The 18,730-nt window shown below is 39.6% G+C and overlaps 1 protein-coding gene across 5 annotated transcripts in view; it reads right to left on the bottom strand.

The window, feature by feature from the left end:
* The window catches only part of LOC144652471 (lipoxygenase homology domain-containing protein 1-like), a 52,679-nt gene that overhangs the window by 28,963 nt on the left and 4,986 nt on the right, over positions 1 to 18,730 (bottom strand). For all 5 annotated transcript variants that reach the window (XM_078512473.1, XM_078512474.1, XM_078512472.1 and 2 more), the window contains exons 3-22: positions 18,097 to 18,222; positions 17,599 to 17,789; positions 16,798 to 16,981; positions 15,857 to 16,044; positions 14,954 to 15,143; positions 14,068 to 14,252; positions 12,865 to 13,057; positions 12,312 to 12,508; positions 10,491 to 10,656; positions 10,310 to 10,372; positions 9,493 to 9,546; positions 8,646 to 8,809; positions 7,916 to 8,108; positions 6,182 to 6,345; positions 5,555 to 5,747; positions 4,486 to 4,652; positions 3,929 to 4,121; positions 1,679 to 1,845; positions 944 to 1,136; positions 42 to 238 (exon numbers count right to left, since the gene is read on the bottom strand). In XM_078512473.1, coding sequence (XP_078368599.1) covers positions 42 to 238; positions 944 to 1,136; positions 1,679 to 1,845; positions 3,929 to 4,121; positions 4,486 to 4,652; positions 5,555 to 5,747; positions 6,182 to 6,345; positions 7,916 to 8,108; positions 8,646 to 8,809; positions 9,493 to 9,546; positions 10,310 to 10,372; positions 10,491 to 10,656; positions 12,312 to 12,508; positions 12,865 to 13,057; positions 14,068 to 14,252; positions 14,954 to 15,143; positions 15,857 to 16,044; positions 16,798 to 16,981; positions 17,599 to 17,789; positions 18,097 to 18,222 — 3,368 coding nt within the window. The remainder of the gene's footprint in view (positions 1 to 41; positions 239 to 943; positions 1,137 to 1,678; positions 1,846 to 3,928; positions 4,122 to 4,485; positions 4,653 to 5,554; positions 5,748 to 6,181; positions 6,346 to 7,915; positions 8,109 to 8,645; positions 8,810 to 9,492; positions 9,547 to 10,309; positions 10,373 to 10,490; positions 10,657 to 12,311; positions 12,509 to 12,864; positions 13,058 to 14,067; positions 14,253 to 14,953; positions 15,144 to 15,856; positions 16,045 to 16,797; positions 16,982 to 17,598; positions 17,790 to 18,096; positions 18,223 to 18,730) is intronic.

Below are 18,730 nucleotides of genomic sequence, written 5' to 3'. Positions count from 1 at the left end.
AAACCTGCGTAAATTCTCCAGTGAGCATTCAATTAAATTACCTTTCCAACATCAGCAGTTTCAACTGCAAACTTGTCGATTCTTCCGCGTTTGAACTTTGGCGCCTCGAGTTTATTTTCACTTTTGAACTCGATCTTTTCAGTCTGTCCTTTCTCTCCAAAGAGCTGCACGTAAACTGTAGCGTCCGTCCCAGCAAAGGGCACGTCCTCTGTCTCGAACGTCATGTTGTACAGAGTACCTGAGAGACAGGGAAATGATCAGTTGAGAGGTGTTTCTGGCGATCGGTCACAGAGGAACAGGGAGTACTGGGGCGAGCAAAAGGTTGACTCGCCCCAGTACTCTTTACTCAGTTACTCTTGCTACGTCACCAATAGCGATGTCAATCTTTCTCAAATATTGATAGTTCTTCTTCCTTTGTCTTTAAAGGGGCTTTGTCACAGATTTCAACAGATTTTCGAACAACCAAAATTTATATTTTAGATGTAGGAAAACTAAAAATAATGTTCCATTTTATTTGACAATTGCTATATTAGAGCACTGAAACTGTTAACAAGCATCTTTGGCTGCAGATGGCCAGGATGGAAATGGACGGTACAGCTTGAAAAATTTAGGTTTAACTTTTCAGGTGGTTTCTGCACAGCTTCAAAACATCGCTATTTGCAACCGTAGTTTGATTTCTTTCTGCAAATAAGTTATATCTTCCTTTAGATGTTTAAAGATGGTTTTCATGGGTTAAAATGCCTACCACTAATTTCAGAACAGTTTACACCAAAAATCTTGGAAATCTCCATGACGTAGTTCCTTTAATTGAAGATTTCAAGTAAGACTAAATGGCAATTGTGCGTTTTAAAGTATTGCTTCCCTATTGTACTTCTAGAGAAGCATCATTCGTTCGGAAGGATTGCGCTTTTGTCGTTTTCTAAACGAAATTTTATTTCCTTACTGTCCAGCTGTGGTTGAATCGTTTCACCAGGCACCAACACCCTGGCTGTTTTGCCGTCTCCTTCATCTTCAGCGAGCCAGCAGCGGCAAGGGAAGAGTACTGGTTCTTCGTCTGCGCACTGCACCTCGATTTCTTCCACAAAAATTCCACGCCCGCGTCCGTGGCTGTCGTTGCCGAGATACACTTTGTTGATCTGCGTGAACAATAGAACAAATTCCACAAAGAATTAGCTAAGTTCCTAAAGAAGCTGTTGTGCTGAGGCAGCGAGCAAGTGAAAAATCAGAGCCGGTGTAAAGTTGATGAGAGTGAATTAGAGTTACCGCCTTTGCGTATACGAAAGACTAAAGTTTCGGGCATTAGCTCTTTACTGGAGAGTTTGCTCTGATGAAGGGCCAACGCTAGTTGAATTTTATAACGCCTCTATTCTAAAGATAGCCCAGCATATATATGTTCTCATCTTCCGATGTCACTTTCTAGTGAACCACGTAAAGTTTAGCCTTGCGTTAAGAATTGTTTTTCGTTTAAAGTAAACAACTTAACGTTCGTAGTATGAGCACTTTAGAGAAGTCAAAGTAAGAACACGGAATAGGCTCCCAATATCGAATAAGCGCCCTAAATCGAATTTTTTTGTTCAGAAAGTAAACAAAATTCTGTTGCATGAAGATATTTGAAAACTGTGGGAGCAATAGTTCTGCAGGGAAAAAAAGAATCAAAAGATGTAAGTATTCACCGTACCTTTCCAATATCCTTGATATTGACTGACACTCTATACTGTTTTCCAGGTTCAAACTTTGTTCCATCAGAAGGTGTGAGGTATATCTTGCCAGACTCCCCCCTGTCGCCATATAGGATCATGTACAGCTTGGCTCGGGGGTCCAGTACTTCACCGAGACGGAACAGAACTAGAATGCAATGGAAACACAGTCGGTTAAAATCTAATTTACACGGGTGAAGATTACACAATAAGGGTAACTGATCAAGTGGAACTTTCGGGAAGAGTTCAGGAACTGGACTACCGGTACGTTGGCTTTCGGCAAGGAGTAAACCCCAAAGAGAACCAGCCGGCAGGCTACAGCTATGTCACGTAATTTAACAGCGCAAAATGCTCGCGGCGTCGCGCAAAACTCGTATCCAACTTTAACCCCGATATAACGATATGCCAAGGAAGCAGTATAGTTATATCGTTATATCGAGGAATCGTTATATTGAAACTCCCGATATAACGATATGGCCGTAAAATAACCGAAAATATCGTTTTATCGGGGTAAACCTAGTCAAAGATACTAAAACTAAGATAACTATTGAATGACAAGAAGGACAAAGAGGATGAATTTGAGAAAGAGTCTCAGAACACAGTATCATTTTCGTATGTAATCATACAAAGTTGTTGCCCGGAACGTTAGAAATTACTCGATTACTGAAGTGTTATTGTGTTAAATTCAATATTTTGCTTAAATTGGGACTGAGTACTGATAATATCGTTTTATCGGGGAAGATTTTACGTTCGGTCCGCTAAATTCTCATCGTTATATCGGGAATATCGTTATATCGAAGATCGTTATATCGGGGTTCCGTCCCATACATTTTACTGTAACGTTTGCCGGGACATAGAATATTCATTGTTATAACCCACCGATTAATTTTCGCGCGCGCTCATTGGACACAACGCATCACGTGGTACAAAATCGGACGACGGGTATCAGCGAATATACCCCGTCCGATTTGATATCCGTCGCCCGATTTTGTAGGCAAACACAAAACAAACGAATGAAGTTTACCTTATTCAATTCTAACTTTTAATGAATTTACAGTTATAAAACTACGTAAACCAATCAACTTACATTTGTTTCAACCACAGTTACACCGGGTTTATTACGTAGGTTTTTTCCTATAAATTTACTGGCGATAAAGCGCGATGAAGAAATTAATCGGAGGGTTATAAAATAAATAAACCCCTTTCTGGCTTGCTGGTATATTGGAGGATAATGCCCTTGGCTGAAAGATTGTCCTCAAAATTTCACAGTTGCCCTCGAAGCTACGCTTCTCGGCCAACTGTTCATTTTTCGACAATCTTTCAGCCTCGGGCATTATCCTCCGATATACCAGCCGCCTGAAGGGGTTTATTTACTAATTATACCGGGAATATCGTTATATCGAGGATCGTTATATCGGGGTTCCACTGTATAACATCGTTTACGATTTTCGTAGGGTTTAATACATGTTTCCTTCATGTCGTGCACAATAGTCGTCAGTAAGCGAGTTGTACAGCTGTAGGTTTGATTTAAACGAAACAATTCTTGTTGTCACGGTAGCCATTTTAAGGTATAAGGTATTTTATTTAAAGTCGTTAACGTTGGGAGTGGTTACCCAGTCTCCCGAGCCAGGGGCTCATGTTAAAAACGCACGACTATTTACAATAAAACTACTTACATTACTATTAGCCTGCATGGCTGCATGTTCAAAGGGGAAGGAAAAGGGTTCGAGCGTGAAACGCGAGGCACGAGAGCGCGCAAAATCTCTCCTTTTCCTTCTACTATAAACGCCGGCCACGTAGACTACAGCCTTGTCGCACAATACAAAAACTGATCCTTATAGACCCTATGCAAAAATGGTTGTTATTCCTTTCTGTTGTCTGGTCAAGTTTCTTAACATGCTGATGGCGACACCTTAAAATATACGGAATAATATGCTACAATACAAAGTTTGAGTGTTTTTGGTTAAAAGGCTGCAGATTTGTGACTCATACAAATTTAAAAGTTTTGTATGGAAAAAGCCCCTATGGCCTGCCTAGTCTCGTTTTCATATTTTTAGCCATATAAATGTCCCTGTAACTTCCCATTAGATAAAAGTTTAGCCTTTAAACTTCTTACACTGATTTACTTTGACTTGATCTTTAAGTTAAAGTAATTTTATTTTGTTGACAAATAATTCTCTGGGAGCTGAAAATTAACGGCAGCCATATTTGCATTGGGTCTATATACTCACTGTCATACGGGGGCTGTACAGTTTCTCCAGGTTGTAAAACTCGAGCACTTTTGCCGTCTCCTTCATCTTCAGCTAGCCAGCAGCGGCACGGGAATATGGCGGGTTCTTCATTGGGTGCTGCCACCTCAACTTCTTCCACAAAAACACCATGACCCGGTCCACGGCTTTCATTTCCAAGAGTAACTTTTTCAATCTAAAGACACCACGCGAAGATCGTTAGTATCTGTCTAAACGCTACGGTGGCTGGTCGCAGCCGTTTTGGATGAGTTCTACTGAATTCACATTTTTGGATACTACTTCATACATTTGTCAGTCTCCTTAAAATCATAAAATTCAAAATAAAAACCCATTCCTCCTGTTATAAAGCAGGCAAAATGAGCTAAAACAGGAGGTATTGTTACCGGTTTTTGCAAAAGGATAAAGTTGTACAAATTAAAGCTGGCACTTACTCGAGGAAATTCGGTAGGAGAATGAAAAAGCGAGATTAACAATGCTTCGGGATTCATTAATTTGTTAATTAAGTAACAATTTGTTCATATAAATTGTTATCGACTCACCGGTCCAATATCTCTGATATTAGCTGACACTGTGTACAGCCTTCCCGGCTCAAACGTCTTGCCGTCGGATGGTGCCAGGTAAATTTTTCCTGATTCGCCTTTTCTTCCGTAAAGAATCATGTACAACTTAGCACGAGGATCCATCACCTCACCAAGACGGAAAGCGACTGTAAAAAGATCACAACAGCAAGTATTAGGGCATTTCCTTAAGAACTGTGACAAGCTGGGAGTGCTCTCTAACTTCAACTCGAACTAATCACAAGAATCTTTACGCAACACGCGGTATCCAGTCACAATAAAGCTTTCAGTTTCTAAGGCAACTTTTCCCGCTCTCGCCATAGCTACATGTTTGCCCGCGCTTTGCCCCCATTTAGTACATGTTTTCCGGCCGCGCTTTTTACGGGTTACATGTTTCCCGCGCTTTCCACAAGTAAAATGTTTTCCTGCGCTTTCCACTGGTAACGTTTTCCCGCGCTTTTCACAGGCAACATGTTTTCCCGTGCTTTCCACAGGTACATTTGTAACGTTTTCCCGCGCTTTCCACAGATAACATGTTTTCCCCCGCTATATTTTTTCCTGCACTGCTACCATCACGCGATTTTTAATTTGTATTCCGATTAGCTGATTAAACTGTTTTTAGCTGTTAAAAGAAATTAAAACCTCGATCAACAAGTGATCTTGGATTAGCACAATCAATTCTTCAACTAACTTCAACTAACTAACTACTACTATCTTAGACAAAAGTCCTGAGACAATTTACTGTGAAAAAGGGCATTGCCTTAACCTCCCCTTCTCCACCCTCAATGCAATCTTGATTTCTATCCATCCAACGATACGGCAATATTTCAACAATTTTTTTTTTTTTTTTTTGGGGGGGGGGGGGGTTCGAAACGTTGAACAATGACTTCACACCTCCAAAGAATTTGTCACCGGGCACTGTTCCGTTTAAGCGCCCCAAGGACTTTTGTCTAGGATTGTAGGTTTGTAAAAATACCCTAGGCGAAAATTTGCGGTTGCCATGTTTCAAAATCTAACGAATCAAAGTCAATGTGCTTATTACTGTACTCACTATCGTAGGGCTGTGTGAGCGACTCTCCAGGCACTATGACACGGGCTGTTTTACCGTCATCTTCATTTTCTGCTAGCCAGCATCGACAAGGGAATATCACTTTAGGTGCGTCGGGTGCAGTGACTTCAATTTCCTCAACAAATACTCCTTTGTTACGGCCCTTGCTGTCGTGACCAATGTGAACTTTTTGTACCTGTCGAGTTGAAGAAGCTTGTCAATATATTTTTCGTCTTTTCTTGTGATGTGCAAAATTTCTCACGAACTGAAGAAACCCTGACGGTAATACTTTTATAAGGGAAAAAAAAACGCATTCTTTGCGAAAAAAAAGCAAAGAAATGGCACAGGTTAACGCACGGATTGTGATCGGCAAACGTAGATAATTTTTTAAGGTACATTTATGTGCAATTTAAAGTAAAATCCGCTTACATGTACGTCCAGTTAAAAGTAGGCTAAATTATCACTGTTTTTGTCGGTATCCGAATTTTTCAACTGCAAAAATTCCATTAGTCCTTTGGGCGTTTAATTACCTTGAGCGCGACTAGAGCAACAAACAACGCACTTAACAAAGTCGTACCACTGTCTTAAACGTCCCTAATAACACCTTTTAGGAGGGAATGAATGACTTACGTTCCCAATGTCCTTTATGTTGACAGAGACTTTGTAGAACTTGTCAGGTTCAAACTTGGATCCATCAGGCGACAGATAAATTCTCCCAGACTCGCCTCTGTCACCGTACAGCACCATGTACAGCTTGGTGTCAGGGTCCAGGACCTCGCCAAGGCGAAAACCAACTAATAAGCAAGTAAACAGGGTTACATAAGACTTTGCAGGCGATATATGTTGCCACTTTTTTTGAAAAAAAAAAAAATGCAAACAAGGAAATTATAGACCTTATGGAAAAATGGTTGTCATTGAATTCTCTTGTTTGGTCAAGTTTCTGAAAACGCTGATGGTGACATTTGAATATGTATGGAATAATATGCTACAATTGGAAGTTTCAGTGTTTTTGGTTAAAAGGCTCCAGATTTGTGACTCATTCAAATTTAAGAGATTTGAATTAAAAAAGCCATCCTGGCCTGCATAGCCTCGTTTTCAAATTTTTTTGCCATATAAATGCCCCTATAACTTCCCATTAAGATAAGATAAGATAAAGATAAGATCAGAAACTTTATTTAAGTGTCAAAGCCTTATAGCCTGGAAAATAAAACCATACTAATTAGGGGACACTGCTAAAAACTAAAAGCTACACTAATACTAAATATAAATACAATAAAAATATATATAAGTCATATAAAAATGTTATTATAATCTATGGTGTAAAAAAATGTTAAAATCTTATAATAATGTTTTGACTTGAGAGGCACTAAGTGCAGCATAGGATGCATCCCTTACAGCCGCTGTCCATTAAGGGAGTTATATCTTTTTTGCGAATACGGTTTGTGAAAGCCTGCAGAGTCTTGGCTGATCTGTCAGCCGTAGAAAGTTTTCCCCATAGTTTGGGTCCTACATAACGCAAAGAGTGCTTTCCATAAGCCTTGAAACTTCATACACTGTCTTACTTTGCCCTGATCTTTAAGTTAAAATAATTTAATTTTGTTGACAATTGATTCTTCTGGGAGTCGAAAATTTATTGCAGCCATATTTGCATAGGGTCAATAACCAATACAAACAGTCGGTAGGCTAGTTTTACATGTCTCTCAGGCTCAAGGCCTGGCAAAACGAGGAAACATGTTTCCAGAAACACCCGTAGCGCGCACATGTTTCCCCAATGTTTCCATGCTTTGTCACACACACCGGAAACTGCTTTCAGCGTCAGTTTTTGCTTCCAAGAAGCAGAATTTGCTTCTGCTACACGGCAGAAACATTTCGTGTTTCTGCGCGGCATGGAAGCATGGCAAAACAAGAAAACAATTATGGAAACATGCTTACAGCGTGTTTCTGGAAACATGTTTCCTAGTTTTGCCGGGCCTTTCTTCTCAATCGTTTGCTGTAAGTTAATTGTAATTGCGATACATTGTTGTTTGCGATCTAAATTGATGTAAAATAAGGTAAATTATTGTAATCGTCATGTGTTGGTTATATCGGAAATAATGTAATTAAGTGCCGAGAAATTTCAGTATAAATTCTAGTTAGGCATCAAACTGGAGTGTAACTGTGTGATGTAATTCACTGTTGTTGTTTAAAGTAAATTATATTCTTTTTAAAAAAAAGAAGAAAAAGAAAGATGGTGATCACAGGGGGAGATTAGATGGGATTGCTTACAAAATAAGAACTTTAAAAAAAGGTGTCTCAATTTTTCATTTTTTAGAAGGGTTGAAAAACTAAAATGGCGAGACTTAGTCATTCAGAATCCATTCTTACTGTCATATCGTGACGTCAGCGACTGTCCAGGCACTAAAACCCGTGTAGTCTGTCCATCATCCTCATCTTCAGCCAGCCAGCATCGACAGGGAAATACCACAGGGGGACCCTTGGGGGCTGTAACTTCTACTTCCTCCACGAACACCCCTTGGTTGGGGGACACACCATCCTGGCCCATGCTGATGTTGCGAACCTGTAATTCGTCAAGGATAATTTTGTTATTATTTTGTAAAATGAATATCCATGATAAACTGTCCAAAAACACGCTTCAAAGAAAATGCGTTATGTGTGAACGGACGGGAGCTTTAAGAACCAATTGGCGCATGCTAGGTAACAACTGGTTTCGTACATTACACTTTTTCAGGCCAAAAATTCAAGCACTTTTCAAGGACTTTCCAGGACCCTTCATGGAAATTTCAAGGCCTTTTTTCCATGAAATGTACCCCAAATCAACGATTTCCAGTCTGTAGTGCCATTGATGTGCTTGCTGAAGAACTAAAAAAATCGCTTACTTAAGCGGACTTCTCATTGCCTTTTGACATTCAATAAAAAAATCTAGGAATTTCAAGGACCCAAAACCAATAATATTTCAAATACTTTCAAGGCCTTGAAATCGAAATGCCTGAAATTCAATGGTTTTTAAGGGTTTTCAAGACGCGTACAAACCCTGTAACAATCACCCTCTCGACTCTAACCAACCCACCCCCTGTCATATTCAAATTGTACTTACTTTCCCCACATCAGTGGTCGTGACAGTGACAGTGTAGAGCTTTCCAGGTTCCAGTCTCCCTCCTTCAGGTGTCAAATAAATCTTCTCTGTGTCTCCCCTGTCGCCGTGAATGACCATGAACAGCTTTGTGTAAGGGTCTAATACTTCTCCCAACCTAAATGATACTGTTGATAGAAAGTAACAATTAATAGATGATGATAATACAAAGTCATTTTCTTAGCCAGGAGTTGAAAAGTGGGCGCCCTGGCCTGGAGGCATCCTGCTACAAGTCAAAAGCTTTGAATAAGATGGCCCTGATTATGCTTACATCTCAGAAAATCACATAGAACTCTCTGTTCCCTACCCCACATGCACCCGACTGCCAACAATTACATGACGGGGATCTGAATGTTTAGAATTTATAAAATATGATTGACAAAACAGACAGACAGGCAGATAGGCAGGCGGGTAGAAAGACGGGCAGACAAACAGACAATAAGCAAATACCGTAATCAATTGTCAACATAAATGCTTTTTAAAGTTAATAGAGAGATTAAGCATGACGTTATACGGCTAACGGCAAACGCGAGCTTGCCTTTCCTTTTTCTTACCTTTTTATCGAATTCTAAAATTAATATTCATAAAAATTGAAAAAAAAAACACATTCATGACAAACACAAATTTCCGTGTACGAATGCCAAACGGTAGACGGTAGAAGATGAATTTTTTGCCCTTCGCAGCTAAAATAAACGTCATGCTTAATCTCTCTAACGCCAAAAGAGGTCAAGTGCTATTATTTTACAGTGAAGGTTTCAGTACACAGCATACAGCACAAACAAAATAATTGATTTATAACTTTGTCCCATACCTTGATATTCAGCCATTTCTGGTTCTGGCTCTGGTTCTGGCTCAGGTTTTGGGGCTAATTTAACAAAAATTCAATAATTAAAATTCTAGTTACACTGAAAACCAATACAGTGGATGTAACTTTGTTTTTTTTTTTACGAAAAAAACTGCCTAACTTATTCTGTACAATCAACTTCATTCGCATGAATTTCCTTGGCCCACACTTAAATTCCGTGACTTTTCCCCTTTCAAGATTCAACCAAACGCTGCCAAACTTTGCGAGTTTATCTAAAATTTTTCTGGGAATAATTTGGTAGGATAGGTTGTTATGTCAGGAACTTGACGTCACCATGGCAACGACATTTTGACAGGCATGTTTCCCCAAATTTGTAATTTTCGTGTTTCTATTAATGAAAAATAAATTTAAAATTGAAAGTTATTTTCACCTTTTTACGGTTTTTAAGCACAATTTTATTGGTTTTGAGTACTTTGCAGTAATTTTGGGCAGTTTTCTGAAGTTTTGGAAAAGTTTTGAAATCCAAGATGGCGGCTGTTTTGACATCATGATGTCATTGTCGCGTGATGTGACGTCATCATCCCACATGACATACACCAAAAGATAGATTTTTGGACATACTATATATCCTGTAAGTTTCATTGTGATTGCTTAAATATTAAGATTCAAAAAAGCCCGGTCTGAATAGGGTTAAGGGCTGGAAAATGAATGTCTAAAAATTCCATGACATTCCACTGAGGTTTATCATAAGTCGAATGACTGAGCATTCTGCATGCCTTACATGTACATACTCCAAAAATTAAACATTCAAGAAAACACTCACCTGCAGACACCTGGGAAACATTTTCAACAGTAATGTTCTCTTCTAGAACTTTATCCTCATCAACTGTTTGAAAGGAAAAAAATGTAACAGCTGCCAGGAGAAGCTGAACTGTAACCTAGATACACTCCTTTATTTTTGATGAGATTACACTGTGCAATTCATGTAAGTCATAATACCATACCTGGATAAACTTCAACTTCAACTCGTCTGTCCTCGTCGCCAGTCAGCCAGCGGTTACAAGGGAACATGTATTTCTCGTCACGGGATTGAATCTCTATTCTTAATGACTCTAAATACCACTCGGGGTTTGGACCTGTGTTGTCATGGCTGAGGCGAATCCTCTCAACCTAGAGATTTTCAGAAATAAAAAATATACAATTTCATGTACACTGTACTGAATGAACATGTTTATTTATTTTAACTCAATGTGCATTAAATCAACAGAGAATTGTGCAATAGCACATTAATTTTTTGCAAGTCAACAACATCATTATCAGCATCATGTGATCCCTCTTCATCCTTTATATTTGTGGTAATCTTGCAAAGTTTGTCCTGGCTGTCCAGTGGTGGATCTAGGCGAGGGGCTGGATGACCCAGGCCCCCACCTTATTTTTTAAGTCAAATGGAGGCCCATAGGGCAAGGAAAAAATATTTTTGAGAGCGGGTCCCCCTCTTATTGCAGGGTCTGGATGACTGGGGCCCCCACTTATCTAAAGTTCAGAATCCTCTACTGCTGTCTGAGTTTTGGGTTCGGCAATCTTATCCCCAGGGGGGGGGGGGGGGTACTCCCATAAATTTCGGAGAGGGGTGTGCCGCCAAGGTTCTTAAACCCTGACCCTATTTAAGGATAAAGAAAGCGAAATTGATACCCTTATTAAGGCCCAAAACCGAAAAATGACATCCTATTCAAGGGGAGGAGAAGTGTTCCGTGAAGACGGCAAGACACAAATCTTTATAAAATCGCTTTTCTAATACCTGAACAGAAAATTCAGTCTTAAGATATCTTTTTTTTCGTTTAGCTGGGCGTTTATTTTAGCTAATAGAATTTAGGTACCCTATCTAAGGATCACACCGCGAACACATTGCCAAAAGGAGCTAAAAAAAAAACCCTAATTAAGGACCGAGAACCTCAAAAACCATACCCTATTGGGTGGCACAAAAGGCCCCCTCCCCCCCCCCCCCGGGCTTATAACAAACATTTTTATCAACTGAGTTTGCATTGTCTGTAAAGGAGAAGCTTGGTCTTGATAAAATACACAAAACCTGATCACTGTGTACAGTCTGGGCTCACTCACACCCACTTTACAGACCTCTCACTAGGTTAATAAAGAATGGTCTCCTTCACAGCTGTTGTTTGTACTTGTCACACAATACTCCATTCCCCACCAAGTGTTGCAAATTGAATAATAATAATAATACTTTATTTATATAGCGCCATTTCTATTTCTAACCAATAGCGCTTTACAAGTTATTTACAATTAAAAATTACATATCTATATTAAAAAACTTACAATTTGTATATAATAAAAAAAGATCAATGAAATAATTAAAAAGAATAAAAAGGCTAACTAATTCACCTAAGTTAATTATATTGTAAAAATACACTAAGTTGTAAAATTTCTAACTAAAAGCTTTCCTAAAAAGATGTGTCTTAAGTTTGCGCTTAAACTCTGAAATGCCATTGCACGATCCAATGTCTAAAGGTAAGGCATTCCAGAGTACTTGTGGCGAGGCTACGGAAAAAGCCCAGAAATAACAACTGCAAATAACAACTGCAAATGATACTTAGGTACGGGCCGTTATTTATTTATTTATTTGGGGGGAGGTTGTGCAAGTTTTATTTAAGATTTATTTTTTTAATTTTTCCCCATGACTGCCAATGCACGACCTTTTTAGCCATTTTTTGTGTGCAGGAGTTTGTTTTTTTGGAAATTGCCAAACCCATCCCCACCTCCCCTAAAAAATATGGTCCGTCCCTAACAGGATTGTTGTACAGACTTACTTTGCCCACGTCCATGGTCTGCACAGTGAACCTGTCTGTACGTCCCCTGTCAAACCTCTTCAGGGTTTTGCCAGATTCTTGTCGCAGCATGATCTTCTCAGTCTGGCCCTTGTCTCCAAATAGCTGCAGAGTCACGTTAGCATCTGTACCCGCATACGGCATGTCACCAGTCTTGAACGTCAAGCTATAGGCAACATCTGTGGGAACAGACATCAAGGAAAAAATTTTCTGTTTACCAGGGCTCGTGACTAACGGTAGCCAACTAGCCAAAGGCTACTAAAATTTAGGTTTTGGCTACCAGGTTTAGCCATTTGGCTAGTGAAAAACTCGGAAAAGTCAACTGTTCTTGATAGAAATCAATATACCTGGCTAGTGAAAAATTACTTTTGGCTATTATAATCTGACATGTCACTAGCCAGTAAACCAGTGAGTTAAAAAGTTAGTCTCAAGCACTGGTTTACACTTGTCATACTAGCACACGATAATATTATCTAAAGGAAGCCTGCACAAATAACTTAACATGTACGTTGTACGTCAAGAAGAGTTAACATACTTTCTGGTCTTTTTACGGCCTTTCCAGGCAGCAATTCTCTCTCTGTTTTACTGTCCCACACATCCTCCGCCAGCCAGCAGGCACAAGGGAACATAACTGCTGGGTCTCCATCTGTTGGCACCACTCTGACGCTTTCCACAAACAGTCCTTTGCCATAACCTCTACTGTCCTGACCCAGACGGATTTTCTCAATCTGCAAAACCAAGCATAAAGAAAATTTTATTTCAATTAAAAAGTCTGAATTCCTCACTATCACCATGGTTCATGTATTGGTGGGGGGGGGGGGGGGGGGGGGGGTGATAAATGAAACACCCAAGAGTTTGTGATCTGTTTTAAAAGACTGTCTAATGTCTTTTCTGTGAGCCTTCTAATGTCCTTTCTGCAAGTGAAAATGAGACTCTAAGAGACTGTGTCAGGAAAAATTCCAGATGGTGAGACCAATGAAATTTTCAAGATTATTTTTACTATTCAAGTTTTACACATGTAATAATTATTTAATATATAACTTATATTATGTAACTTATTACCCAAGCACAAATTAAGGGTCATACTGGGAGATAATTGCCCTATGTCTAGGCCTTGAAAGTATGAACTGAGCACAGTGAGGTCTGTCCAAGACCGAGGACTGATATTCTTACAGTATATAATTTTATGGTCCTGAACATGAATTGTTTTTTATGTGTGGCTCCAGAAAAATAATGTCCATACTCCCCCCACAGAAGGGATTGGAAATTCCTGTGGACACTGGGAGGGGTCGTAGAGGGGTGGGGGGTTCTTAGGAAAAATTTATGGAACTACACAATTTTTTTATAACAAATATATTTCATGCCTATGTTGTTATTGAAAATGAGCTTTTCAGTAGAAAGTTAGCCCAGTCCAATACTAAGAAAATGCTAGCAATAAATGCACTCTGATTGGCCGATTCATCTTATCATAAAGTTACATGTGCATCATCAGCTGGTGTAGGCCCTGCCAGGGAGGGATCCAGTGTCGCTTGTCTAAATTAAAAAGATGTCCTGTGTCGCTGTTTTATCGCACTTCCCGTCACTGTCAGTAGTTTAATTGAAGGAAAATTGCTAATGCTTCCAAAAGGGTTGTTGTTTGTCGCGATTTTATTTTATGTGCTGTCGCTACTTTCCTGGGCTGTGTCGGTTCTCGGAATTTACCCTGGCATGGCCTCACTGGTGTAGGTATTTCACTTACCCTTCCAATATCAACAGTCAAAGCAAGCGTGAACTTGTACGTTTTCTCTCTTTCTAATGGTTCTTCAGGCCTCAGGAAAACCTTGCTTGTTTCACCTCTCCGACCAATCAGATAGATATAGAGTGTTGCTTCAGGGTTCAGTACCTCTCCGAGATGCACAGACACTGTGTGGGTTATATCTGAGTCTGAAGAAATAATACTTTTCACCACATGATACTTATATTATAAATATTACAATAATACCCTTTTACTTCCCAACTCCCATTCAGTAGAGAGAGAGCAAGACTTTTTTCATTTGTGACTGTGATTGGCAATTATTTTTGTCCTCAGCAAATTGTGAAACAACCATTCCCTGTTTCATGATTGAAGTATGGCCATAAAATAAGTACATGTAAGCATGCAACATTGTGGCCATACTCCAGAAATAGGTTGGTTAGCCGATTGGCGAAGATTAATGAGAGCTTACATCTTTGTTATTGAATATCCATGTTATGGTCAATTGACAGCTGTCAAAACAAGGTATCCACTGACCAGTATCACATGACCATATTGTGGACTCAGATATAGAACTCATCGAGGTCCAATGTTTTTTTTAAGTTTACCGCTGACCAAGTAATGGTTTGCATTGGGTCGCCAGCTCAAGTGCTATATTTTTTTCTGTTTACTGTCAGTAAATTCGGATTTACAAAAAGTGCAAAGTATATAACCAGGGAGCTCCACTTTTAGGCTTTTTAATATACTTTACCATAAAAATTAATGGGAACAAAAGTGTGCCACAACCTCGAGATCACCTGGCTTAAACAGAGGTCTGTTTATAGTGTCTGTCATACTTATAACCACACTCATATAAAAGCAAACCCTTCCACATGTTGCTTATAAAGCTTACCTGATGTATGGGGAGTCCTTGTTCCAGGATAAATTTCTCTTTCTAATTTGCCATCTCCAATGTCTTCTGCTAACCAACAGGAACATGGAAAGTAAAGTGGCTCTTCATCATCAGGTGCGACTTCAATGTTATCCACAAAAATCCCCTTGCCACTTCCATGGCCGTCATGTCCAACACGAATTCTCTCCACCTTATACAATGAAGATGAAGAAAACAATTGAATCCTGTGAGACCTAACTCCCATGTCTCAGTCAGTGATTGCATTGGCAGAGTTTTACTGCAGCCATAATTATATGCATTTATTTTGTCTAGCTCTTACTCACAACACCTAATTGTGCATCAATATCATAAGTGTGCAAAGAAAGTCCTCTTTTGATAGCCTGGGGCTAGTGGATCTTATCCATCGCTTTCCCATTGGGCAAGTAATTTTTTTGGACTTTTTTGTTGGAATATGAAGTATGGAATATGTAAGGCCGCTAAGTAACCCCTTTTGGGATAGAACACAGTGGTTCCAACTTGGGTAACATGGAAAATCCACTTTCTTTGCACCCTGACAATTTTATGAAACAGTTGTAAAATATTAATATTGATTTTTATCCTGACTTCTAACACATTGCAGTGACCTCAGCCTTGCCTCAAAGCCAGACTGTTTGGTTCAGAGTCCAGCGCACTAACCATTAGGCCCTAGTGCCTGCCAAAACCCAATAAACTGCTTTTAAAATGTTAAAAATCCTGGGTTTTCCGAGGGACCATTCTATGACTTGCAGAACCAATGCACCCTAACAACAGGAAGCCTCATCGTCTTTTACAGTTTACTTAATTATTGTATACTACTCTCTTGGAAACTAAAGGCAAATTCTAGTACATAATTTAATTTTTATAAATAAAAGTAAATTCATGTACCTTTCCTATTTCTGGCATCTCGACTGAGAACTTGTATGTCTTCCCCTCTTGAAATGTATCTGTCGCAGTCCCTGAGGGGCGGAGCACTATTTTGGTACTCTCTTCCTGTTCTCCACATAGTTGCAGGTACAGCTTGGTGTATGGATCCAACACTTTGCCCAGATGAACAGACACAGTGTAACCCTTGTCTAAATTTCAAACAAATCAATATAGGATACACTTAAAATTTATTATGTTAGCTACATGTCATTGACATCATCATCATCATCATCATCATCATCATCATCATCAACAAGAACAACAACATGGTGTTATGACACCAATAGCGCAAGAATGTTACTGACAAAAAGTTCAAATATACAGGTACAGGGCTGCAAATAACAGTCGGACATCGGACACTGACTGACTACAATTGGTCAATGTCTGACGAAATTCCAACTGTGGTCGGACAGAATGTCCGGACACCTTTTTTTGCTTTCCAGTGCAAACACCAATGTTCTGTGTTGACAACGATTAGATTAGCAGGTTCAGATGATGTCCGACCTCACTTTTGTTTTGTCCGATCAAAATGGTGACTTAGCTGGACATATGTCCTTTCAAAGCAAAAAAAATTTTGCAGCCCTCCAGGTGGGAACCATATAATTATAGTGGAATGGTGAGTACATGTATGGGATTTGCTATAACTTTGTCACCCACTCTACTAGAGAGGTCCCAAATTCAAATGGCGCTGTTTTCTTTTTCAGTGCAGTAAACGCATTTTGACAAAATGCAACTTCTTTTTAGAAATGACTCACCCTTTTCCCTTTCGCATTAAGCCTTGCATATGTACCCTCCTTTTCCCTGGACAACAAATTATGCAAATTCATACAAGGACCAATATGCTTCCCTACATTGAGTACTGCCAAAATTTTGTTTAATGCTTTAAAATTTCAGAATCTTACTTGGTGTTGGAGTCGATGAATTCAAATCCTTAACTGTCATTTCTGTTAGCTTATCCTGAGCCAGCCAGCAGTTGCAAGGGAATGTGTAGTGGTTACCATATGACGGCACATCAATTTCAACTTCTTTCACATGGAAGCCTGTTCCATACTCCATGTGATCATGACTGAGTTTAATTCTTTCCACCTACATAGGATATTGTAATGTTAATAATTCGGGTCGTCACAAAGTGCTACGCAGGGAGGCCTGCGATCCATTCCGGTTAGCCTAACTAGCACTTCGGTTAGCCTAAATGGCACTCCAGTTAGCCAAACTAGCACTCCAGTCAGCCTAAATAACACTCCCGTTAGCCTACAGTTAGCTTAGGTAGTTTATTTGGAGTAGGAATTTCCGCTTCGCATGCCTCAATGCCTCGCCTTGCATGCCTTGCTGCCTTGCCTCGCACACCTAGCTGCCTCACTCATTTGTAAGACTCTAAAAATTCCCAAGGTTTTCATCTTGTTATAACTGCAAAATTATTTTTCTTTTCCACAAAATAGTTTTAGTACTATTATTGTGTTGTTCCAGAAAATATAATCCATATTTCCTCCCACATGGAATGTTTTTTGGCTTGAACACCTCCCTACCCCCTACCCCCCCCCCCTCCCACCCCACTACACACACCTCTGAAAATTACAGTTTAGCCTCATACTCTTCTTTAAAGATTTTGACTTTTGAACCCTCCTCGCCCCCTCGGAATTTCCATGGACCTTCCATGGGGTGGGTATGGATATTTTTCTGGAACCTCACAATATAATAAGTACCTTTCCAATATCCAGGGTAGTGACCATGAACTTGTACTCCTGACCAGTTTCAAACCGGTTTTTCTCATCTCCTGCTTGCCGTAACTGTATCTTTGCCGTATTTCCTTTGGATCCAAACAACTGGATGTACACGTTTCCATCCACACCATTGCCCTTCACTTCACCAAGCTTCATTTTTAAATTGTACATCACTGAAAAAAATTTCAGTATGTTTTTGAAACTTTGATGGCCATGAAAAAATGTTATTGCTAGATTCACACCTGAGCCTGCTTTGCATTGCAGAACATTAGAGCTAGACTGTTGTTGTTCATTTTGCTACAGTAATAACTGTAAAGTTGGTTTTGTGTTCCATAAAGGAGTCAGAGTCATAATCGGAGTTGTAAGAGCATGACCAAGTGAAAATCCAAAATTGGTGTCAATCATTAAAAGAGGCAGTCGGAAGAATCAGAACGTTTCTTTCTATCATTTGTTCTTAACATGGTTGTATTGTTCACTTACCATTCACTTCAGGAATGCCGGATTTTGGATCTGATGGTGTGCGTTGTTTTACTAAGGATGATGTACGGGGAAGAGTTGACGGCTTTGCTTGCGAGGACTCTGTAGTGATAGAGCTGCTAGCCTGAACTGTAAAACATAGACGGACACAGTAATAGGCCAGTGTTATTAGCAAAGATAATATAATAGTAAGTATAATTTTTGCTAGTTAATAATGAGAACTTTGAGCCAGTTTGAATTTAACATGGCCTAAGAAACGTAAAAGGCAGGTGAAGTCTGCTTACAAGCCTATTGGCCCATAAGGCCAAAGCGTATCCCGGTTTTCGTTGCATCTACAAATGACTCCCTGGATGAGATACTAGTCCATAACCCCTTATAACTTCCCCCCTACCGAGACTGAAGATACACGCAAGTGCCACCCTGACAAATGCGGACTTTGTGTACATTACTTGAGGTTTGACTCAATCAGAAGAGAAGGAGTCTAATCTACATGACTGTTCCATAAAACAATGGGTTAAGACAGAAAAGCACTGGGGTAAACTTGAGCATAAGGCCAAACAGGTAACTGCTGATCTGCGCATACATGTAGCTGGAACAGCAAGCGTGTGATGTGCCCACAAAGAAACCCCAATACGCA

The sequence above is a fragment of the Oculina patagonica genome, chromosome 4, assembly GCF_052425735.1.
Source record: "Oculina patagonica isolate OP01 chromosome 4, crgOcupat, whole genome shotgun sequence".
In the NCBI taxonomy this organism is placed as follows: Eukaryota; Metazoa; Cnidaria; class Anthozoa; order Scleractinia; family Oculinidae; genus Oculina; species Oculina patagonica.
This window is presented reverse-complemented; position numbering and strand designations above follow the sequence as displayed.